Source organism: Remersonia thermophila, chromosome 7 (assembly GCF_042764415.1).
Source record: "Remersonia thermophila strain ATCC 22073 chromosome 7, whole genome shotgun sequence".
In the NCBI taxonomy this organism is placed as follows: Eukaryota; Fungi; Ascomycota; class Sordariomycetes; order Sordariales; family Chaetomiaceae; genus Remersonia; species Remersonia thermophila.
In genome coordinates, this window is record NC_092223.1 from 976,137 (window position 1) to 998,934 (window position 22,798).

Sequence of the window (22,798 nt, forward strand, 5' to 3'; positions counted from 1 at the left end):
CCCGTCCCATTCGGGCATTGGGTTTGGTTGAGAGCTCCCAAGGCAGATTAGAAGCGCCAATTCCGTGATTGTTGCATCCGTCCAAGGGAACGGACGTTCACAAAGAAACGTGTCGTGTCCTTTTGATCTCCTTGTATCCGCCAGGAAATTGGAGCAGCAAACATTGTCCTTTTTTTGAACAGCCCTTGAAACGGCAGCGGCGCTTTGTGCAATGCAACGGGTGATCTGGTGGCTCTAAGAGGAGCATTGTCAGGAACATGGCGGCCATGTGCAGTGGCTTTTACGGTGGCACGTTGTCCGTTTCCTGGTGTAAGCCTGCGTGCGTGTCCAAACTGAGCTGGTTCTGCGAGACCGCGTTCCAGCGTTCCAGCGGCCTTCATCCCGTCTTGCGGTCGCTTTCCAGGTTTCTTGCGCCAAAACACGGCTCTGCTCCGCCTGTGGTTCTCCCGTCGGAGGGTTTCGGGATCATCGAGGCATTGCCCAAGTGAGACGTCCGATGTTGGCTCCCCCCTCCCCCGCCCCCTTTAACATGCTGTTTAATTGGCCGCTTACACCATCAACACGCCAGCGGACGCCAGCGGATGACGGATTTGGGGAATGGCAGGTGACGCGACACTTGTCTCCTGCGGTCAAGGTTCATCAGGGTTGTGTCAACGTGTCCAGGGTTAGCTGCGCGACCTGCCTGGATCTTGTAAACGCTTCGAGCTTAGCGCGACCGATCCCATGATCGTCCCCACTTGCTCTGTCCCCTCACTCACGCAGCCTCCATGCCTCCCCCCCTCCCTTCCCCCCCACATGTCTCCAATCTACTGCCCCACATTTGGCTGCAATCGACTGGACAAGCGACGGCCGACTTGGGCCATGGTGATTGCTGGAACAAGACCGACGACATCGACCAGTTTATGGAATCCACAACGCCAGAGCCATTCATCATTTTATCCAATTGTTGCGAAACAGCCTGCATCGAGACGGCAGCTGGATTGGGCACCGGAGCACCACACTATCGATAAACCATTGCATCGCTTTTCTCTCTGCTTCGTTACTCTCTAGCATCACCTGTGTACGGTCCTCGGCGAGCTGATAGCGACCCAAGGCCAACCTCCTACGCAAAGGTCCCCCAGCTGCAGAACGCCGACGCATCGGCTCGGTACGACGGTACAGCTCTCGCCTGCATACCGGAACATTCTGCTCCAATCCCGGCTTATCTCAAAACATACACCGCGCGCCCTCTCCCGTTGCTCTGCGTAACTCCCCTCCCAGACCGACCAGCGACCGTCAACACAGTAGAGAGGCCCCGTTCAAGCCGCCAGCTCCGGAGGATTGGGCAAAAGCGTCCAACCTCTTCTAAGCCGACACGCAACCGCTACCCCAGGCAAACCGAACAAGACACCTCTGACTTGGCCGTGACGTGACTCGCCCGCCTCATCTCGTTCCTCGGCTCTCCGGCTGCTGCCCGAACCGGGCAGCTCAACGGCCCCGGACTCGCCATGACAAATCCCTACCAGCAACTCCACGCTACGTCACCCCCCTTCGCCAACGGAGATTACCTGGTCCCCTCGGGCGGCCTGCCCCCGCTCAGCGCCCGCCGGCCCTCGTACGCCTCCATCGTTTCCGGTCCTCCTTCCGGCCTCGGCCGCCCCGCCCGCTCCGGCCCCTTCTCCCACCTTCTCAACCCCGACGACGCATCCTCCGGCGCACACGACCCCATGGCGTCCTACTCGCAGCACAGCGGCCCTGAAGACCCGCTCGACCACCGCGCCGGCGCTCCATGGCAGTCCCGGACCGGCTCCGCCTTCCCCTACTTTTCCCGCGCCTTCGACTTGTACATGAGCAAGGACGCACTGTTCCCCGGCCCGCCGCTCGGCTCGGACGAGGCCCCCCCCGCCTCCACCCAGACCACCTCAAACATCACCAGCACAGGCTTTCTGGCCCCGTCCTATCTACGCGGCACGGTATTTCTGCGGCGGTTAGAAGAGAAGCATCGGGCTCGAGTCTTTGCGGAGCAGGAGGGCGCTGCTGCTCTTGCTGCAAACGGTTCCTCGTCGCTGCCGCGGCCATCCGGGTTGGCGAGCAACGGGTCCTCGGCTTCGCACTTGCCTGTTGTCGGCGCCGCCAAGCTGGGGCCGGGACACCGCGGGGTCGGCGGGTTTGATGTGCTCGAGAGGAGCGCGCCTGGCAACTCCGCCACGGCTGGGGTTTCTGCGGGTGCTGGAGCCGACGATGATGATGACGACGACATCATCACCCCGCTTCCGTCCCGGTGGAACAAGGACGACAAGGAGGCGGCGCTGGAGGTGCTCGGGGATGGGTACGAAGTCAGGCACACGGGCAGGGCGTCGAGCGATCACGAGGCGAGCGCCATCCGAGCGGACCACTACATGCCGCCATCGTGCGGCGTGTATTACTTTGAGATTACGGTGTTAAACGGGAGGAGCGATAAGATCAGGTGGGTTGACGCGCCGCCCTTGGGGGAGCAGCCGGTCTTGCGGATCTGCTCCGGGATGGAAAGGAACGAGAGCTGACCCTGAATGCTCGCTTCGGCAGGACGCCACCCATTGCCATCGGTTTCGCGAGCAAAGAAGTCTCAACATCCCGCGCCCCCGGCTGGGAGCCCGGCTCGTGGGGATATCACGGAGACGACGGCTACTCGTTTGCGTCGCAGAACACGGGGCAACCGTACGCCGAAGTATTTGGCGTGGGAGATACCGTCGGGTGTCTGGTCAACTTCCGCGCAGGACACGCCTTGTTTACAAAGAATGGGAAGGAACTGCGTACGTTTCCTTTTTTTTTTTCATCATGGACGATCAGCCTTGGGTAGGTCGTTGCTGACATTTGGTTGTCTAGCCATCGCCTTCAAGGACATTCCCTTTAAAGACGCAAAGAGAAAGCTGTATCCGATTGTCAGCCTGAAGAAGAAAGAAGACCACATCACGACCAACTTTGGGCAGCGGCCTTTTCTCTTTGATATTGACGGCTACATGAAGGTTTGTGCCTCTTGGGACGCCTTTTCCCCTGCACCCTGGCCACCATCTTTTTCTTGCGTTTCTCTGGAAGATGTCAAGCTTGAGCAAGAAACGCCATTGTTGATTCGCCTCGGGCAAGTGCCACGGTCAGGCGCTGTATTATCGATCGACTCGGCGATTGCAGGAAGAACCCTGGCTTCTGCCAACCCCCCCCCCCCCCCCCCCCCCTCCGTTGATCTTGATCTCTTCGTCCGGGTTCTTATCCAGGCTCCTATAACTGGGGCATGCATACGCACAAGGAATGAACGACTTGATCGCCTGGGGATTGCATCTCTTGTAGTCGTCTACACAAGAATGCGGCGGCTTCTTATCCAGTATCGAAGATATCCGAGGCTAATGCGCCTTTTTCAACAGAAGCAACAGGACATGATCGACAATGAAATTCGCCTTGCCGACACCTCCCGCCTCCTGCCTGGGCTCTCCGAAACTTCGCTCATCCAGGAACTTGTGAGTCTTTGGTGTCTCCTCGCCTCCAACCGCCTCAATTCTGACAGCTGGGCGTAGGTACTCCAGTTCTTGCAGCACGACGGGTACGTCGAGACGGCCCGGGCCTTCGCCGAGGAGCTCGAGGCGGAGAAGTCAGCCCTCCGTCTAGACCCCTCAGAGCCCTTCAAGGCCTTCAACATCCGCGATGACGAAGACGCCCACAACCGCCAGCGCATCCGCCGCGCTGTGCTCGAGGGCGATATCGACCTCGCCATGGAGCTTACCAAAGCCTACTACCCCACCGTGCTCCGCGAAAACGAACACGTCTACTTCCGCCTGCGCTGCCGCAAGTTCATCGAGATGATCCGCAAAGAGGCGGAGCTCAATATGCGCCTGGAGGAGCGGAGAAACAGCGCCCATTCCGCGAAAAAGCAACAGCCGGCCGCCTACGATAAGGACGAGGAAATGCTCGAGGCCGAACCCGAACCGCACTCTCACCACCATCGCCACGCCGCCACCGATTCTGTGGACACGCCCATGTCGATGGAAGACGATGATGACGAGGAGGAGGAGGAGGATGGCATCGACACTACCGGGCTGAGCAAGCTATCGCAGGAGGCGTTGATCTACGGCATGGAGCTGCGCGCCGAGTTTAGCAACGACCCGCGCCGCGAGACGGCCAAGCAGCTGGACGAGATCTCGTCGCTGATTGCGTACCCGAACCCGTTGAAGGTGAAAGAGGTGGCGCATCTGCTGGATGGGAGCGGACGGGTGGCGGTTGCGGAGGAGCTGAATAGCGCCATTTTGAGTATGTCCCCTTTTCTGCTTGTCCCTTTTGTTTGGGGTTCCGCCCCCCTTTTTGGATGGAGGGAGAGAGGCGAGTTTCCGACTAACGATTTCGTGAAACAGCGTCCTTGGGCAAGTCGTCACGCGCGGCGCTCGAGAACCTTTACGCGCAGACGTGCGTGCTGTTGGAGGATTTGCGCAAGGACGGTGGCGACGGCGCGTTTGTTACGGTTGAGAGCGTTGTGAAAGACATCCCGCCGGCTAGGTTGCGGTAGATGCTCTTCTCAATATCTCATCTTTGCTCTGCATTTTTGTGGACTCTCTTTTCCGCGTGTCTGGGTCTCGGTCTTGGTTTCTGGTCTTGTTTTTTCCAGCTGTCTCCCCTTCCTGGTACCTTACGTGTCGGAACTATCTACTTTGGACCTGGACGGTGCGGCGCTGATAGGATTGTTGGCTGAGGGTGTGCGGATGTCTCGACTCGGCTGGGCTTTTTTCTCTCCTTCCCATTTTGCTTTGGACTCTCTCTCTATCCTCTCTTCTCGGCTTGGCCGTTTGCCTGTTACCATATCTTCCAGCATTTTCTTGGTGGAGCAGCAATCACTAGAGTGGCGGTGTTAGGGGGTGGGGTGTTGGTGGTAGTGCGTGTGGGAGGGTGATGATCCCGGAGGGGAGGGGGCGTGGGGAGGGGGTGAATGATGGTTGTGATTTCATGTACATCAGCCCGGCGCGGCGGACTGCGGTTCTGTGTCCCTGCAGGCCCTGCTTCCCGATCTTTTCTCCTCCCCGCCCCCCCCCCCCCCCCCCTGCTGGATTGAACCTTGCCCATTTCCGTCTTTTTTTATTCCCATCCATTTTCAGTTCCCTTCCTCTCCCCTTCTTACTCTCTCTATCTTCCTTCCGACTCGCTTGTCATCTCCAGCATCAGTCGGTTTAGTTTCTAGCTGGGGGGGGTTGTGGTGTAGTGTGGTGTGGTGTAGTGTGGGATGGTATGGTAGGGTGTGGCATGGGGTGACATGGTGTGGTCTAGTCTGGCCAGGTCTAGGTAGGCTACATAGCGGTTGCCGGGTGTAGCTGGGTTGAGGGTATATAGTGCGTGGTTTGGATGGTAGTAGTTGGTGAGGTTGGACTCCCCTGAACAAGTTGGGTGCGATGGGTTAAGCCAAATCAACAAGCCCGCGGGAATGGCTACTGAACTCCTAGTGGCCTGTGTCTCTTCCCTTACGAGCTCTTCCGGAGCTCGGTATTTTGGTAAGTAGATAGGTAGGTAGGTAGTCATAGAACACGCTCTTGGGGCACCATATCGAGCCTCCTCTATTCATCGTGTGTTCTTGATGCTGATGTGGGTATCCCCTGGTCTATTTTTGTCTTCCCCATGGCATTGCTGTCTACACTTCTTTATCCATATACACGGCTACCTCCAACGTACCAACGTACCCTGGACTCGATACACGTCGTCGTACACCCCCAGCCGTTCTCATAACCAAACCCCCCCGCGCGGAAGAAGGAAAATCCTCTCCTTACCTCCCTTCCTTCGCCTCCCCATTCCCCTCGGGCCATGCAAACCTCCACAACTTCTCGCGGTGCCTCGCCAGCTCCCCGTCGCCCGCGGACTGGACCATCTTCCCCAGCGCCCCGGCCTCCTCCTCCCCGTCCGACATGTACTGCATCATGAGGTGCGTGTAGCTGAACACGGCGGCGTCGAACTCGCTCGGGGCTTCCGCGTCGAAGAACCACTCCGTCTTGCTCTCGGCCAGCAGCGAGGCCAGCGCGGCCATCGCTTCCCTCGCCGACGCGTACACGGCGCGGGGGTCGATGGCGGTGCCGTCCTCCTGCCAGGCCCAGTCCCACGACGGCGCGCCTTTCCCTTGTTCCGCCCGCTCCCGCTCCCGCTCCCGCTCCCCCGGCCGGGACCGGAGCGCGCCGGCGGCGGGCGCCGAGTCCAGGATCTGCTCGCCCGCGGCCTTGCGCAGCTGCCTCCTCAGCGCGGCGCGCACGGCGGCCGACGACGACGCCGGGCGCAGGTAGAGCGCGTCGAGCAGGCCGGCGCGCGCGGGGTCGAGGTAGAGGGCGCACAGCCAGGCGCTGCGGAGGTGGTTGGACACGAGGGCGACGTAGGCGCGGGCGCGGGAGGGGAAGAGGCGGTCGCCCGAGGTGGCGGGGTGGGAGGACTTGGCCGGGTTGGCGTGGGACTGGGCGTAGGCGAGGAGCTTGCTCGCGGGGATCGGGGTTGGTGGCGAGGGCGAGGAGGACGGCGGTGGTGGTTGGGATGGCGAGGTGGATGGTGGCAAAGCACCGCTGCTGCTGCTGCTGCTGCCGGTGCTGCTGCTGCGAGCGGGGAGGAGGAAGGGGAGGGCGCCGGTGGGTGAGGCGTGGTTGGTGGAGGGCAGGACGCGGAATTCGAGGCCTGTGAGACGGAGGAGAGTCTAGAAAGGGGAGAAAGGGGGGAGGGGGGGAGGGTAGTTAGCATTGGTCGTCTAGGAGGGGACAGAACAGGCGGAAGGGCAAAAGGACAAAGAGAACATACCTGCCACCTGAGACAGGTCGGGTTGAAGCTGGGGAGGCCTAGGCGGGCATCCTCATCGGTTGTGAAGATGAAGAGGGTGGGGAGGGAGCTGAAGGTCAGGTGTTGGGACCTCTCGGGCAGGTCGTTGGGTTCGTAGGCGCGAAGGGGGAAGAGGTCGAAGAGGCGCTGGAGAGGGCGGGGGATCTGCACCTTGGACCAGCCCGGCGTAGAGGATGAAGCCGTCGTCATGGCGGCGAGCGGAGAGGCGGGATAGGTCGTCCGTACCAGCCGGGAAACCTCCGGGTTCTCCGAGAGACTGAGTGCCAGCAGCGGAGGATGTGTGTGACGCACGGCTTGGCGCCGGAGATGGGGTGTGCGACATGAACGGCCAATGTCCGGGGCCGGTGGTGGTTGTCGGTCGGGGCGGGACCGTTGGCCGACATTGGCGGGCGATTGGCGGGAGATGGGCGCCGGGGGGGGGGAGGGGCGGTGGGTCTCCCCAGGTGCCTCCATGTGCGCCCCCCCCCCCCCCCCATAATATGGCCCCACGTCCAGCGTCTCCATGTGGGCGTCGTCTCGGCAGGGCAAGCCAAGGAAGGGTTAGGGTCGGGGAGGGGTGAATGTTTCGCTGTTTTTTTCTTTTTTTTTTCCAAGGAGTGATTCGATTTCCACACTCCTTCCCTTTTCGGCTGTCACAGCTGCGTTTCACAGACTCCCGTCTCTCCCCATCCTCACGTGTTTCTGTTCTTGTTGCGGAGTCTCTCACCTTACCTGATGTACGCAGTATATTACGTAGACTACTACATCTGAACTTGGGCCGCCTCTTCGACACACTCCTCCTTACTGTGTACAGCAAGCAATGCACACAAAAGTAGAACAGTCGGCCCCCCCTCCCCGCGACCTCGACCGGACAGCAGAGCCGTCTCCGTCCCGACGATTTTCCGTTCGCTTGCCGTTGATCCCTCCGGCTCAATGACACCCTGAGACGATCCCCTTTTAGCCGGCCTAGCTCGTAACCAACGGTCCCAGGCCACCGAGCCATGCCATCGAGTTTCCTTCTTCAGCTCAGCCCGGAAACCGTGGCTTTGGATCGCATCCCCCCGATGGGAAAGTCAACCGCCGGCTCGCCCGGAGCAGGTTTTGGAGCCTCTTCTCGGATCCGTGGATCTCGGGCACTTGCGCGTCGAGGGGTATCGGACCTGATGCCTGCCACGCATGGATGTTACAGGTCAAAATTTGTCGGCCCTTCTCTTATCCCCCTTCCCTATCGTCAAAGGAGACGACGGCCACGTTGGACACGCCTCCGTCTGCCACCGCCTCCCCTGGATGCCATTCTCGCGAGATCGCGAGCCTCCACCGCGGCTAAATAGCACGGCCGATAACTAGCACTCTCACGGGCCATCGTTGTCCCCCCTCCCGCCCGCGCGCTGTGGAGTGCCTGTCTCGTCCCCGAGGCGTTCCTGTAATATCCAAGGCGACTTGTCGACGCCTTGTTGACAGTTCCACTCTTCCCCTCGCCAGGCCACGCCGTGCCAGGCGAAGCTCACGCCGTTGCACCGTCGCGAATGCAGTCCCGGGTTCTCGTGGCGCGGGTGCAATCTCGCAGGGTCTCGATTGTCACGTTACCTCTCGGGTCTTGCTCCCCCGGGCATGCGGGCTCAACGGCCTCTGCAGCGCAACTGCGACGCCGACAGATGCAGCTTTGGTAACGAGATCGTAACGGATCTCCCACCCGAGATCTGAGCCCTTCGGAAACCCGGACGACGTGACAGACGATGCCACAGTCCTGCGAGCGGAAGGAGAAAAGAAAAGAAAAAACACAAAGCATGGATAAGGGAGGCTCCGTGGACACCCTGGCTGGGATAACCACCACCTGAACAGCCGCCTTCCAAAACCATTACAGACTGGCCAATGAAGTCTGTTTTGCGTCCTCCCGCAATGGAGCAACCCGCCCGCCTCAGGGACCAGGCTCGCCAGAGGCTGCCAATGGAAGATTACGCTCCGAAGGCTCCTGTGAGCTATCTCCACGAACTCCACGCTTCCTCGCTCGCTTGGCGTCGATATTGTCCCGCTCTATCCGGTCAGATTGCTTCACTTTGCAAACGCTACGGATGAAGCGCCCGCCTCGAGTCACGAGATCCAAGGTGGTTTAGCATGTGGGATTGGGCTGCTGCCAAGGTTGCGGGACGACGACCTTTGATTGTTCGCTTGGGGGGGTGGAGGGGGGTGTGTGTGTCATTCATCCCCCAGATGGCGCATTCACCCGCGTTTTGTGGGCAAAGGGTCGTTTTTCTTGTTTTTTTTTTTTTTTTCCCTTCTTTCTGTCTACCAAGGCTCCGCTATTATCATGTGCTCGGCCGCACCCGGGCTTCGTTGACGAGGGCCATCCCTACCAAGCGTCGAAACGGTCCGAACGGCAAATCATCGGCCAAAGAACGGGAGCTGAAGAGTGCGCCATCGGGTGAGATCGCCGAGATAAATCGCTTGCATTGACAAGCGGCGGCATGTCAACAAAGCAACCGTCGCTGCAACCAGCTCTAAGCTGCTGCCATCTGAAGCGAGCAAGCCTCGGCATCAGTCCGCAACCACCCCAGACCACCCGGCGACGCCGTCCGACATAGGCTCGACACCCAACGTCTGGACCAACGCTCGTGCCGGCTTGCGCGATAGCAGCCGTCGCAAGCTCGTCATCCAAGGGGCCAATGCGTGCATGCGCGGCAACTGCCGGAGAGCTCTGGTCATGCTCGTTGGAGACAAATGGCACGCTTGTTTGTTTGTTGCGTTTCACTGCCAACGCTCACGGGAATGTGCCGTTGATGAAAGACGGTGGGGGTCCGCACTCTACCCCACGTTGGACCCCGGAAGCGGTCGCGGGCCCTGCTCCGAAGTGACCTGGGAGGTACAAGGACGCCCAGGGGATACGCTCATGCCCATTGCCGGTAGCGCGGTTGTTCGGTCCTTGTCCCGGCTTCTCGGCGGAAGTACCTCCATGTCACTCCTCGCTCGGCACAATGGAGGGGCCAACCTAGGTCACACACCCATGCGGGAGGTGGTGACGGCGTGGTGTGGGCGGGTGGACACCCCTCTATGACGCCCTTTTTTTTTCTTCCAGCGTGAGCGCTTCATATGGGCAGAGAGATAAAGACCGGGGGGTGGATGGGGTGCTGACTCCCGAGGGAAAGTGGTTTGAAGAGAAGGGAGATCCTCGGCCGTAGGCTGCCCCGTAGAAAGTAGTATATGACCACAGTCACCCCGCGCTCGCGCCATCGGGCTTGTCGTCATTCATTCTTCAAAGACTCCGAAGCCTCACGGGGACCATCCGCAGCGCCAGCATCTACTCCGACAACACAACCACCCGCCGGGCAAACACACCACGTCGATACCACATCATCGACTGGATATCCTGCACCTCTTCGTGGTCCCCGCCAGTCATCGGCGAGCCTCCCATCGAGTCACCGCCTCTGAACAAGGTCGTCACTGCATCGGCACCCGCCACGCAGGCTAGTCTGGACCACGCACCACCGACTCGCCCGGCCGGCAACAAGACAACGCAAGAAGGGAGCCTTGCCCGCCTGCACGTCTGCACGTCTGCACGTCTGCACGTCCGAGAGCCCTGCATTTCGCATCTGCACCATCCCGCTCGCAGCGTGTCCATCCACCGCGGCGCTGCAATCCCACCTATTTTCCGCCGGCCTCCCACGCTTCGTGCTTCGTTAGTGCTCTGCATCGAAGCCCGATCCGATCACTTCATCAGCCACCCCACCAAGCGTCTAACAGGCACCCGGCTCGCCTCCCGCCGGTCGAATCAGACGCCGGCCTCTATCTCTATCCCACCATCCCACCGCCCTATCTCGGCAGCGGCGGCAGCGGCGACGACGGGCGACGCCCTGCGTGATCGGGTATTGCACTTGCTTGCCGTGCCTTGGTTACGTTGCCTTGCTTGAGCTTTGCACGGCCGAGCCTCGCTGAATGAAAAAGGGAGGGTTCGTTCCGGTCTCGTCTCGGTTCTTGAGCTTATCTGGGGAACTTGTCCTACTCCTCCAACAAATCTCCCCCTCGACATTCTCATCTCACCTACTCGCAAAAGATGGATCCCCGCTATACCCCCACCATGACGAGCAACCCGTCGTCCACCCAGCAATCCCCCACCACCGCCACCATCAAGATGGTCCCGCCGGCACCGACGCCCACCACCACGTCGTCGACCGACCCCTTCCTCAGGGATTTCACGCTTATCGCGGAGGCGGCGAAGCGCGCGCAGCTGGCGGTATTGATGCGGGATCTGGAGGGAATGAGCTTTTCATAGAGCGGCCGGCGGGTGTCCACGGCGCAAGCTCATCGGCACCACGAACGAGACGTTGAAAGGGCGAGTTTTCCCTATCGTCGTCGGCAATGGGTCCGGCTGGCCAATCTCCTTTTCCTCCTCTGCCTTCTCTCGAAAGGAGATCCCACGCCACTCCGTCGTCATCATCATCATCATTATCATCATCATCCCGTCTACGCTTGGATCATACTGCATGGGGTGGTCACTCTGGGTTTAGTAATATCTTCTTGGGTTTCTGAGTTTACAAGGCGTTGGACAGGGTTTGGAATTTTTTGGGGTTTGTTGTTGGGTTTCCGGATTTTGGCTCGGCGCAAGGATTTGGACATTACCATCTTTCGGGACATGGATTACGACGAGTCTTTGTATTCACGCATAGACGAGGACAGAGGGTTGTAGAACACGGACTCAGGGGGAGGGGGGATGGTGGAGAGGGAGGGTGAGAGATGAGAGAGAGAGAGAGAGAGAGAGAGAGAGAGAGAGAGAGAGAGAGAGAGAGAGAGAGAGAGAGAGAGAGAGAGGATGTGTGTTCTATAAGTAATTTGAATACCACGGAGGGTATACGGGTTCAACATATAGTCGGTAGTAGCTACTGGTAGTCAAATGGGCACAAAAAAGCAGCCCATCTCATCTCCGATCACCCTCGTCCCTCTCCCGGCGAACTGCGATCTCCCTTGGTGCCATTCCTCAAGTTTCATCACCAAATCCCGACCCGCCTAACCCCCCCCCCCCCCCCCCCCTTCTATCTATTAATAACCCGCAAAAGACATGGCATGTCTACCATCGATCCCGACATCCTGCGCAGGGCGCATTCCGCGTTCGCTCGTTGTACCCGTCTATTGCCTGCGCCTCTCTGCAAGCCCCCTCTCCCCCGGTTATTTAGATCTTGCTCACCAGCGACACGCCGCCATCCACCGCGATGGTCGCCCCGTTGATGAAGGCGCCCGCCCGGCTCGCCAGCCACAAGCACGCGCCGCCGACGTCGGCCGGCGACCCGATCCTCCCCACGGGGCTGGCCGCCTTGATCTCGTCGCCCACCCGCTTCAGCGTTGCCGCCATCATCTTGCTCGGGAAGGGCCCGCAGGCCAGCGTGTTGCTCGTGATGCCCCGCGGGCCGAGGTGCGTCGCCAGGTGGCGGCTCAGGTGGTGCAGCCCGGCCTTGCTCGCCGAGTAGGCAAAGGTCGGGAGGATGGGGACGCGCAGCGCGTCGACGCTGCCGATGTTGATGACGCGCGCCGGGTCCGGGAAGGGCCCCGCCTCGCCGTCGGCCGACCCGGGGACCTGCCGCGCCGCCTTCTCGAGCAGCGGGGTCAGCAGCTGCGTCAGCGTGAAGACGCGCTGCAGGTTGAGCGTCAGCAGCTTGTCCCACGCCTTGTCCGGGTACTCGTCGTAGGCCTCGCCCCAGGTGGCGCCCGAGTTGTGGACGAGGACGTGCAGGCCCGCGGGCTCGAGCTTGGTCAGCTCGGCCGCGAGGCGGGCGCACTCGGCGTGCGACGACAGGTCGGCCGGCAGGGAGACGGCCTTGCCGCCGGTGGCGGGGTACTCGGCGTTGAGCTCCGCCGCCGCGGCGTCGCAGGCCTTTGCGTCGCGGGACGAAATGTAGACGCGCGCGCCGTTGGCGACGAAGGCCGACGAGATCATATGGCCGATGCCCTTGGCGCCGCCGGTGACGAGGACGACTTTGCCCTGCGCGAGGAGGAGGGGCCGAGGTTAGTTACCATATCGGATAAAAGCTCATCATGTATGTGTGTCTGAGAGAGAGAGAAACCGGGATGCATTGTATAGATGGATGGTTGGATGAATTACCTTGACGCCAAAGAGGGATTGAATGTCCAGATTGCCAACCATGGTGACGCGTTTCTCTTGATAATGAGCTGCTCTACGCAAAGGGGTTGTGTACAGGATGGACGGAACTGGCCAGCAGGTTCAACTCGGAGGTTTGATATAAGGGAAACGGTGGTTGGTCCATCGCCCTTGTTTCAGTCCGGGACAGCACGTCAGCTCCAGCCGGGGGAGGGATTGACGCTCGCGAGCCGAGCCGAGGCATCTCACTGCCGGCCGGGGGCCCGGATGGTTAGGGGGGGCGTCGGGGCCCCACAACCTGTCATTGGCCGGGCCGGGATGGTGTGCATCCACCAAGACGCGGGAGCCAGAAGCGCAAGCGGCAGACAAGAACGGAGCTGAGTAAGTCATGGACGCATGACAACCAGCGCAGCCAGGACGTCTTTGCTTGTCCAGCGTCTTGTTGCTGCTGCTGCTGTTGCTCAGACACCCGGCTCATCAGGGATCCAGACGCCATCATACCCCTCCGTAACCGCCGTAACCGTGCCGTCCAAGACGCCCCAACCCAAAGACACCAACACGGTGGTGTATAGTACTTGGACTCCCGCTGTAATCCATCCGTTCTCGTTCCTCAACCGTCCGTCTCCGCCCTCAAGGAATTATAATGCTCTCCCAGCCCGTACCCATGTCTATAATACGCCAACCACACCGTCTTCCTCTCCTTGCCCTCGCCCTCCCCGTCCGCCGCCGTCGACGGGCGAATCACCTCCACCCTCCCGGCCCCCTGCACCACCCTCACCTCCACCCCGTACGCGTTTGCCAGCGCGCTCAGCTCCAGCTGCCCTCCCCACTCCGCCGTGTCCCGTATCCTCGCCGCGTACGCCTCCACCCCGCCGTCGCCGCCCTCCTCCGCGGCCAGGAACCCCGCGTAGTCGTCCGCGTGGCCGAGGATGTAGTCGGCCGCCGCCTTGCGCACCGCCTTGTACCCGGGGACCGGCCTGGCCTGCTCCTCGCCGCCCTCCCGCGCCCCCCCGGAGACGGGGATCCCCAGGCGGACGAGCTGGTCCGCCACCGCCGCGAAGAGGCAGTGCCCGTCCGGCGCGATCTCCACCTCCTTCAGCTTGTGCTGGGCAAACTCGCGCTGCATGGCCTCGCGCTCGACGGCGCGATGGTCCGTCATGTTGGCCGCCTCGTTGGCGGCGGCCTCGGCCAGGGCGAGCTGCTCGGCGGCGCGGCGGGCGAGGCGTTCCTTTTGGCGGTTGCGCTTTTGTTTGGGGCCCGGTTGGGACGGGGATGCCGATGCGTTGCCGGAAGAAGAGGAGAGGTGCGTCCCGTTGAGGGTGGCTGCGAGGCCGTCAACCTGGCTCGAGGGCTGCGGTCCCTGTCGTGATTGCCCGTCGCCATCAACACCGTCCACCCCATTCTCCTCCTCTTCCTCCTCCTCCTCCTCCCCTTCCCCTCCTCCGCCCAGTAACCGCCTCAGCTCCTCTTCCTGCCTCTCTTTCAGCTGCCTCTCGAGTTCGGCGCACTCGTCGTTGACAAACTTTCGCGTCTTCTTGGTCGCGTTCTTCTTCTTGTTTGTGATGCGACCCTGGAGGTCGCGTTGCTCCTTGCGGTGACGGGCTTGCATCTGCTCGAGGGTCTCGCCGCCGTCGACCGGAGGGTCGGACCCAGCTGTTGAGGCGGTCATGGCTGCTGCGTGGTGTCTTTCAAAGGTAGGTTGGAGAGTCGGCGGGAGAGGAAGCGTTTAGGCGTTGAGAGTTGCAAGGTAAGGAAAGGCAAGCATGTAGGTTATCGAGGAGCTACCGAGTGTCTAGAGGACCGGAGATGATTGTGCAGTTTCTAGGGCGAGATGTTGCAAATCGCAAGGAGAGCCCGAAACTTTGGAAATGCTTTGTTTCCATGGAGGGGCGATGGCGGGGTTGACGGCGGAATCAGGGTTAGGGCTGGGTATGGGCAGATCAACCTCTCCAACACACAACGCCATCATCATCAACGACGACCGGTGTCAAGACTTGACACCAAACACAATCATACACAACTCGGTTCTATTTATGAGCCGTTGTATCGAATAAATGTCCCAACAAGCAGTCAATCACACGGCCCCAATGGCAAAGCGCATGACCAGCTGCCTAACTACATCCTATGTACTCAGGAAGGAGAGAAAGGTATCTTACAGCAGGATCTGGTCCTCTCTAGGAGCTCCTTGATTGAAACCAGCCAGTAAACACAATGGTATCTCGGAAACAAAGTAGTGCCTCTCGAAGAAGAAGTAAGAAACAAAGGAAAGAAAAAAAGAAAACAGAACTACATCCATGGGGTATACCAACCCACCACCAAGCCCCCCAAACCAGAAACACTTCGCAGACTTTTGCGTCTTGCTTGCTTCCAGGCATATCGAGAATGGTCTGAATCACAAAGAAGAGGAAAAAAAGAGATGAACTAGACAAGGAAATAAAGTATGAGACAGTGCAAGGAGCGTCAGTCATGACCCATCCCATCCCAGACTCTCGGGAGCCAGAGGAGGGGTTAGAGACATTGATCGGTAGGTAGATAGGTCGATAAGAAAATATGTCGGTAAAAAGTCGCCGTCGGTGCGTAAGTAGTGGTGCCCAAGAAAACGTCAAGAGAAAAGAAACAGGCTGGCGTCAACCATCGCCAACCCCCCCTTCATCCTATTGGGATCAAAACCCCCTGAATGGATCATCCCCGCCTCTCCAATCAAACTCACCGGTATCATCCGTCGTCCTCGTCCCCCGACTATGATAGCTATCCCTCAGCCGACTATTCCGGCTATGCCTGCGTCGCAGCTCCTTGGAGCTTCTGCGGCGGGACGATGCGAAATTGTACAGCGAAGGCGGTGGGCCGATGGACGACCTATCGTCTCCGTGCATCGCCTCGTGTGTGAACTGCAGCGGGCTGATGAAGGCCTCCATGCGTACCGTGCCGATGGCATCGAAGAAGTTCCCTCCGCTCTGATTGGGAAGCGGTGCGAGAGAGGGTTGGTGTTGATACCCATACTGATAATGCCCGCCGCGACTGCTCGATGCCTCGGAGCTGCGTGCCCACGTAACCGCGCTCGACCCTGTCGCCATCGTGATGGCGCTGTTCCCGCCATTGCTGTAGATATCCGACGATCCGGCCGTCACGACGCTGTTGCCCGCCGTGCTGTTGGACGAGGTGTGGTACGCGCCGCCCGACCCCGCGGGGCCCGAGAAGCCGCGGAACGAGAGCGGTGGTGGGATGTGGCCGCCCGTGTTGCTACGCTTGCGGCCGTGGACCGGCGCGTGGTTGGCGGGGCTGCTGCGGTCGAAGCCCCGATCGAGGAATCGTGGGATGGGTGGCGGTTCGGCGGTGTCTCGCGATATCTCGCGGGTGTGCGTGGGGAAGCGGTACACCTCGGGTATAGGAGGGGGCCGGTATGATGGGATGCTGGGTGGCGCGCTGTCCGGCTCTTGAAGTTCCTCGGTTACCGGGTCCGACTTGATCAAGGCGGGCGCCTTGGCCTTGGTAAGCCGGATCGAGTCGCGGATCGCCTTCCGCTTCGGCTTGGGTATCGGGTACTGCTCGACCAGCGGCTGTGGCTGCGGCGGTGCCGTTAGGGTTTCTGGTATCGCCTGGTTCGAGTGCGCCAGGAACGAGAGCGCCGTCAACCAGATGTAATGGCGCTCGGCGTTTGGCGCGGTAAACTTGAGCGCCCGCTGTGGCGTCAGGATCAGAATGGACCGGTCAAAGATCTGCGCGACTCCCTTGGGCGGCGGGTTGTTGTCCTTGACGTCGAGCACGGATTGGATGGTCACTGCAAACCCGTCAGCGGCGAACGGCACTCGGCTCTTCTGGTGAACATCACTTACGCTTCCTCCCCGACTTCCCCAACAACGCGCTCCCCGAAACCGGCTGCTTGCTGCTCCAGAGGATCGCCCGCTCATACGGCGCCAACCACACCCACCGCTTATGCCGGTCGTTGCTGCTGTCATCACCCCCCCTGGTATCGGTGACGCCGAACGACTTGCGCCGGCGCACGTACTTGAACATCCATTCGCCCACCATGGTCTGAGCAATCGCGTCCACCACCGTCGGTGTCTGTTGCTGGCTGCCGCCTTGCGACCCGGCGCCCGTCTCGGTCGTGTGGTCCGTCGTCGTCGACGGGTGCGAGCGATGGCCCTTGTACCTCGCCCTCGAGCTGTCGCGCGTTCGCGGCACCGTGATATCGCCGCCACCGTGCGGCAGACCTGGCAAACCCGGGCTGTCGAGCGGACCGTCGGTCGAGGGCGGGGGCGAGCGGCTGGTGCGCCGGCGGTGGCGCTGCTGGTTGCGGGAGAACGCGGTGGTCGAACGAACCTTGCGAATGCTGTTGGCGCGGTAATGGCTGCGGGTCGAACCGCGGCGTGACCAGGAGTCATAAGGAGACCGGCTTGGGCTCGAATAGCCATCGCTCGGGGCGCTCGTGCTGAGCACGGGATAGACCTTGGAGCTGGCCCGCATGGGAATCGGGAACGGAGGCTCCTTCAGATCTGTTAGGCTGGGGCTCCTCGCCCTCTGGTGCGAAGCGATGCCGTTATGGATCATGGCGGTTCGCCTCATGACGCCAGCCTTGGACCCGTACATGCCGGCCCGGCTGCCGCGGCGCGCTCCCCTCCTGCCCTGGACCGCCTCACGCAGCGAGTTGAGAGCCGAGTCGATCGCCTCGTCGTCTTCGGATCCGCGGGAAAGCAGGCGACCGCGGACCATAGGGGAGAAGGCGTTCTCGGATGACGCAACGGTGCCGATCGAGCTCCGCTTCCCTCCTGCGCGGCTCGAGCCAGCCATGGGCTTCGGCGCCGAGAGCGCCGTACGGTACTCCGAGTCGCTCAACTCAGGCTCCATGAACTCGACATCATCATCGCTGCTGTTCCCATCGAAGCCGGCAAACAGGCTGCTGATGCGCGGTGGCCGCCGCATTGGTGCCTTGCCGCTGGATAGCGGCCCGTCGTCGTTGTTACCGGGGTAGAGGTCGCGGGTCACAGCTCCGTCAGACAGCGAGGGCGAGACAGGCGATGGCAGGTCGGTCGAGTCGCGCTTCACGGTTAACCTGCGCGGGTTCCGTGGCGGTAGGTTCCCAGGTATCGGAGTGAACTGCTGGTTTTCGTCGGAGAACGTGTCCACGGTCGGCGTTCCGAGCGCCGGCGACACGGGCCTCGACCGAATGGCGGAAGGATGGAGATGCGGGGGCAGCTTGGCCAGTCGCTTGTCAATGAGGATCTGCTCTGTCTGCGTTGAAGATGTCGTCATCGACACGTTGATCGGAAGAGACACTTGGCATCCAAAGTCCTTGCACAGCTGTGGCAGCCGCGGCTCGCGAGGCGTGGTCGGACGGCTCGACGGGATGATGCTGATGCTCGGGATCGGCATGGGGAGGAGACTCGACGGCTGCAACGGGGGCGGGGCCTCTTCGGTCTGCGTGGAGGCGGAAACCATCACCGGCGGCTCGGGCCTTGGCGATGGGGGCGGCGGCGGCGCGCGCTGGGGCGACCTGGGCGTCTTGGGGGGGCTCAGCGGTTCCTCGGCGGTCTGGGACGAACCGTTGACCATCAAGGCGCTGGGCGCAGGGGGGGCGCGGATGGCCAGCGGCTGGGCCGAATGAACCCGCTTCCTCCGCTGGTTCGCCTCGATCTCGCTGTCAGAACGAGGAGGGCTTTCGAGGCCGCCAAGGCGTTCGTAGGTCTGCGACAGAGGGCGAGGCTCGGGAGTCGGAGGCTTGACCGGGACCAGTTTCGGTGACGGCGGCGGGGAAGGCTGCACTCCGGTATCGACGTAGACCAGCCTGAAGGGCGCGGCCGTGGAAACCGACGCCTCATCATCCTCACGAATGACACCGGCCTCGAGCTTTTCAAGGGCCGCTGGGTTGAACGCAAGCTTTCCGCGGAGCACGCTCCCTGGGCGCGTCACGCTGTCGATACTGCGATGCCGCTGGTGCGTCCGGAACACTATGCTGTCCTTACTCCAGGTACGCGAGTGGTGCTTAGACAAGACACTGTCGCGGCCGCCGTAATCACTGTCCTCGTCGTAGCCATCGCCCAGCTCGTCGGCCAGCGAGTTGCCGTTGGCCCGGAGGATGCTGTTGGCCACCGAGAAGCGCATGCTGTTGGTGATGCTCATGCTCCTGACGCTGGCCCCGTCGTCCTTAACGCTCTCCTCACCGTCGCTTTCCGGGCCATTAACGTCGTTTAGCCCGCCGTTGGCGGCCTGAGCGGCTTGGAACGCCGCAACCTCGTCCAAAACCGCCTTCAGTCGTGTCTCGGCGACGTGTATCCTCCGCTCGTACTTCCGCCGCTCCTCCTCCCAGGCATCCTTCTCTCTTGCCCATTGTTCGTGCACACGCTCCGAATCCTCCTCTTGGCTCTTCAGCTTTTTCTGCGCCGCTTCAAGCCGCCTCTTTGCTTCGTTGGCGGACTCCACCGCTTCATCGCGCTCCTTGGTCAGCTCGGTAAACGCCGAGGACGTTCCGCCTTCCAGGAGCGACAGCTGGCGCTTCAACGACCGGGTCTCCTTGCCCGTAGAGAGCAATGTCGCCTGGAGGGTCTCGGTCTCCTCGCGGACGGTGTGCAGGGAGGTCTCAAGACTCTCGATGATCTTGAGCTTCTCCTCCTGGTCTCGCCGGAGCGTGAGAATCTCGGACACTAGGCTGGCATGGAGGGTTGGCGTGAATCGGCGCGGATCCAGGATGCTGATGTGTTCGTCGGTGCTCACGTCCCTTGAAGACCGTTTCGACGCATGTCCGCTCCCCGGCGGTGGCGAGCGGCTCTTTCCCTTCGGCACTGGAGGCGTGACGGATCTCGCTGTCCTCCGCGAGCTCCTCGAGACTGTGCGAGAGAGGGGCCGGAACAGCGGATCATCGAGCGGTGCTGGTGCGGTTGTTGGCCGCGATGTGGTAGACAAGGGCGCGGCGGCCGCCACGACGGCCGGGGCGGCCGGCTCATTCTCGCTTTCCAATGACATCGTGGCTGCGATCGAGAGCAGCTGTCGTGAGAGAATCTGGTGTGCTTGTGTGCTGGTGAGGGAAGCACCTAGTACATCTCCGCCGGTCCCGATGTCTGGGGGAGAGCGTGTAAGTGACTGATGGCGAGGAGGGGCAACCGCGATGATCCCTGTCAGCCCGGCCTGGATCAAGGTTATCGAGCTGTTTCAAAATGAGGCAAAGGTGAGATCCCAGCTCGGAATCGCTGCCGAACGTCAATGCTTTGCGACGAAGAAATCCATGCGCAGGTCCCCCGCTTCGCCAAAGGTGGTGTTCCTCAGGAGCTGCAATCCTTCTGAGCCCAGCGACGAATGTCGTTAGTGTTCAGGGGCGGCAGCTAGCAGTCCATTGGCAGCCGTACAGTCGCTAACTCCTGGTCGCACCTGGCCAATCCGCAAAGGAGCTGTTTCCCAAGTCGTCGGCGCTATAGCATGTGTTTTAATGCACGCGGACCCCTAAACGTCAAGGCACAGCGATAGTGCATGCGATGATCGACTGAGGGGGAACCCGAAATGCGGAGGGTTTCGGGAGATAGTTGACAACGCTTGAAAGGCGACGACAGCGAATCGTCTTGACGGAACAAAGTTCGGGTGGTTTCCCGGAGACCTCGGTGTCGTTCAGTGCTGGTCTTGGAAGAGGTTCACAGCCACCAACTTTCGAGTCAGTGTGGGGGGACTCGAGAAGATGAGATGAACCGGGGTCGGCAGGCGGTTTAAGGGTCGAACAACAGTTCGTCGAGTCCTAAATCGGTCCCATGTGTCGCGATGCTGAGAACCGTCGCTCACAGGCCCGCAGACTCGCAGGCTCACAGGATGTTACCCTGCCTAAGAAGCCTTGATACTGGAGCGAGTCGCAAGATGGACGCCTGCCCCTGAAGTGCAACCTCGAGGCTGAACGTCGCAAAACCGAGGGGACTCGCCGGGGCCAAAATGTCGAAGCGAAGGACTCGAAGGGTGAGAACAGAAAAACTAAAAATAAACGAAAAGAATAAAGATAAAAAGGCCCAAACGACTGAGGAGAAAAGACAGGATGTGACGAAAGAGACGCGGAAATCGCGTCGCAGGGTTTAGCCGGAAGAACAAGGCCGTCCGTCGGCGTCCAGAAACAAGGCACAGGAACCAGATAGGGCCGTGACCGATCTTGCAACCACTCGGTACCTGAATCACAGCTTCGTGGAACTCGACTAGATTCGAGTCGACTCGACCGTTGAGGCTTGGGCGAGCGGAAGGATGGGAAGGGAACGGGAGCCGCTCGGATAGAAAATGGAACCCGGACTCGGAGCGCCGCAGGGCCAGAGTGACACCTGAGAGGTCATCACAGAACACCTGGAACCAAGCAAACACCTCGGGTTCGGGAGAGAAACGCCAGAGAAACAAAACAACCAGAGAAAGGGAATTTTGTTTCTCCCCCCAAAGTCCCCTTCCCTCTCTTCAGAGGAAAAGGAACAGACCTTCACCAGCCACAACATGAGATTGGTATTGCACGATCACCACCCCAAAGAAGGTTGTGCGCCTGCCCTGGTTTGATGAGAGGTCCACTTTCGTTACCGCAGGCGAGCAGAATCCGCAGAAGGCGAGGCCAAGCTCAATCCCCGGCCAGGATGGCCCCTGTCTTGCCGATGGAAGCTCTGGGCAAGCAGGAACAGTGGAGGCGTCGGGCTGGATGGATGGATGTCGGGTAGCCCATGTGGGCATGAGCAGATGCACAGTGCCAGGTCCATTGGGGTTCAGAGCTTACTGCGTACAAATTCCTCAGCAGGGTCCCCTTCCAGACGTCCAGTCTCCTCCACGGATCATCACAAGACAACTGGGCTCGCCTTCACGTTGGAGGACGCCTGCATGCAAGCCCGTGAGCTTCATAGTAAACACTACCGGCGGCCCCTTCGTTCTGGCCAATGGTTTACGCATCTGCATGGGCTCCCGCACACTCGACGCAGGTCACGCCAGGGGGGCGGCCACCTCCTGCAGCCACAAGATTGGCTCCGGTCCCCCGGCTGGAGCCCCCAGGCTTGTGCATGCAGCAAGGTACGTACTATACAGCCACTTGCTGTGGTGGGAACGAGACCTCCCAAGCGTGTCATTGTGTCCTGGCCGTCTTGGTTGGTAGATTTTTTTGCACAGCCGGCAGTGGAGGAATCGCGGGGCTGTTCCACCTGAGACACGCTATTACTGTGTCGTAGTATGCCCACCAACAACGCGCACGATCTCAACCAAGGCAGCAGACTCCGACAAGGCGGATGCAACACGCCACAATACGGTTCGACACGGCTAGCCAGCATGGGTAGCCACTTCCATTCGCCTCCGGTTTTTTCCAGGCGAATGAACGGCCTGGCGCTGGTCCACGCCGTTCTCGCTCCTCGGCGATCCTCGTTCGGCGCATGCCCGCGTTTGGGCGGCGCTGCTTCGTTTTTTGATTTGGATCTTCGTCCTTTCGTCACCGAGGTGGAGAGGGATGGCCGCCAAACCCAGGCCCGTCTGCCGTGTGCCTTGCTTTTGTGCGTGCTCACAAGCCATAGGGAAGAGGGAGGGCCGTCCTCGGAGACCAGCCCATGGGGCATGCCGACGGACTCGGCATCGGAAAGCTGATGATGAACAATGGGATTGATGAAGTTGCGCGGGCGGCCCACCAGTCCGCTAGCGTAGCAAGTAGTTAGCCGTTTTCGCGTCAAGGCCCTCGCGAGGCAGCGAATGGGATGCCGACCCAAAGAATAGGGGGTTTAATTTCCTGGCGTGATGGGACGCAGACGATCGTCCGGGGATCGAAACGAAATCTGGCCGGGTGGAGAAGGCCGCTTGAAGACCCCAAAGACGCTGCTGGCCGAGGTTGTCGAAAGCCTCTCATACCCCGAAACCCCCCTCAAGGTTCGCAATGTGAAGTACTGTATAATGAGGCCTGCATGGGACAAGCCGACAGCTCGAGCAGCACCCGCAGGACCGCCCACCTGCGCCAGGGGTGCTTTG

The 22,798-nt window shown here is 60.8% G+C and overlaps 5 protein-coding genes across 5 annotated transcripts; 1 reads left to right on the forward strand and 4 right to left on the reverse strand.

Annotated features, from left to right (window-relative positions):
• Window positions 1-1,487: 1,487 nt before the first annotated feature.
• On the forward strand, window positions 1,488-4,510 carry VTJ83DRAFT_7237 (uncharacterized protein; the record flags this gene model as incomplete). Its single annotated transcript, XM_071014037.1, has 6 exons — window positions 1,488-2,446; window positions 2,545-2,771; window positions 2,845-2,984; window positions 3,378-3,470; window positions 3,528-4,257; window positions 4,359-4,510. The coding sequence occupies 6 exons, from the start codon at window positions 1,488-1,490 to the stop codon at window positions 4,508-4,510; spliced, it is 2,301 nt and encodes a 766-aa protein (XP_070863454.1).
• Window positions 4,511-5,752: 1,242 nt separating this feature from the next.
• On the reverse strand, window positions 5,753-6,987 carry VTJ83DRAFT_7238 (uncharacterized protein; the record flags this gene model as incomplete). The annotated part of the gene is made up of 2 exons (XM_071014038.1): window positions 5,753-6,658; window positions 6,760-6,987. 2 exons carry the CDS (start codon window positions 6,985-6,987, stop codon window positions 5,753-5,755), a joined length of 1,134 nt encoding a protein of 377 aa, XP_070863455.1.
• A 4,951-nt stretch (window positions 6,988-11,938) lies between these two features.
• On the reverse strand, window positions 11,939-12,907 carry VTJ83DRAFT_7239 (uncharacterized protein; the record flags this gene model as incomplete). The annotated part of the gene is made up of 2 exons (XM_071014039.1): window positions 11,939-12,745; window positions 12,866-12,907. 2 exons carry the CDS (start codon window positions 12,905-12,907, stop codon window positions 11,939-11,941), a joined length of 849 nt encoding a protein of 282 aa, XP_070863456.1.
• A 565-nt stretch (window positions 12,908-13,472) lies between these two features.
• VTJ83DRAFT_7240 (uncharacterized protein) lies at window positions 13,473-14,531 on the reverse strand (the record flags this gene model as incomplete). The annotated part of the gene is made up of 1 exon (XM_071014041.1): window positions 13,473-14,531. One exon carries the CDS (start codon window positions 14,529-14,531, stop codon window positions 13,473-13,475), a length of 1,059 nt encoding a protein of 352 aa, XP_070863457.1.
• Window positions 14,532-15,525: 994 nt separating this feature from the next.
• On the reverse strand, window positions 15,526-19,819 carry VTJ83DRAFT_7241 (uncharacterized protein; the record flags this gene model as incomplete). The annotated part of the gene is made up of 2 exons (XM_071014042.1): window positions 15,526-16,640; window positions 16,696-19,819. The coding sequence occupies 2 exons, from the start codon at window positions 19,817-19,819 to the stop codon at window positions 15,526-15,528; spliced, it is 4,239 nt and encodes a 1,412-aa protein (XP_070863458.1).
• Between the last annotated feature and the right edge of the window lie 2,979 nt (window positions 19,820-22,798).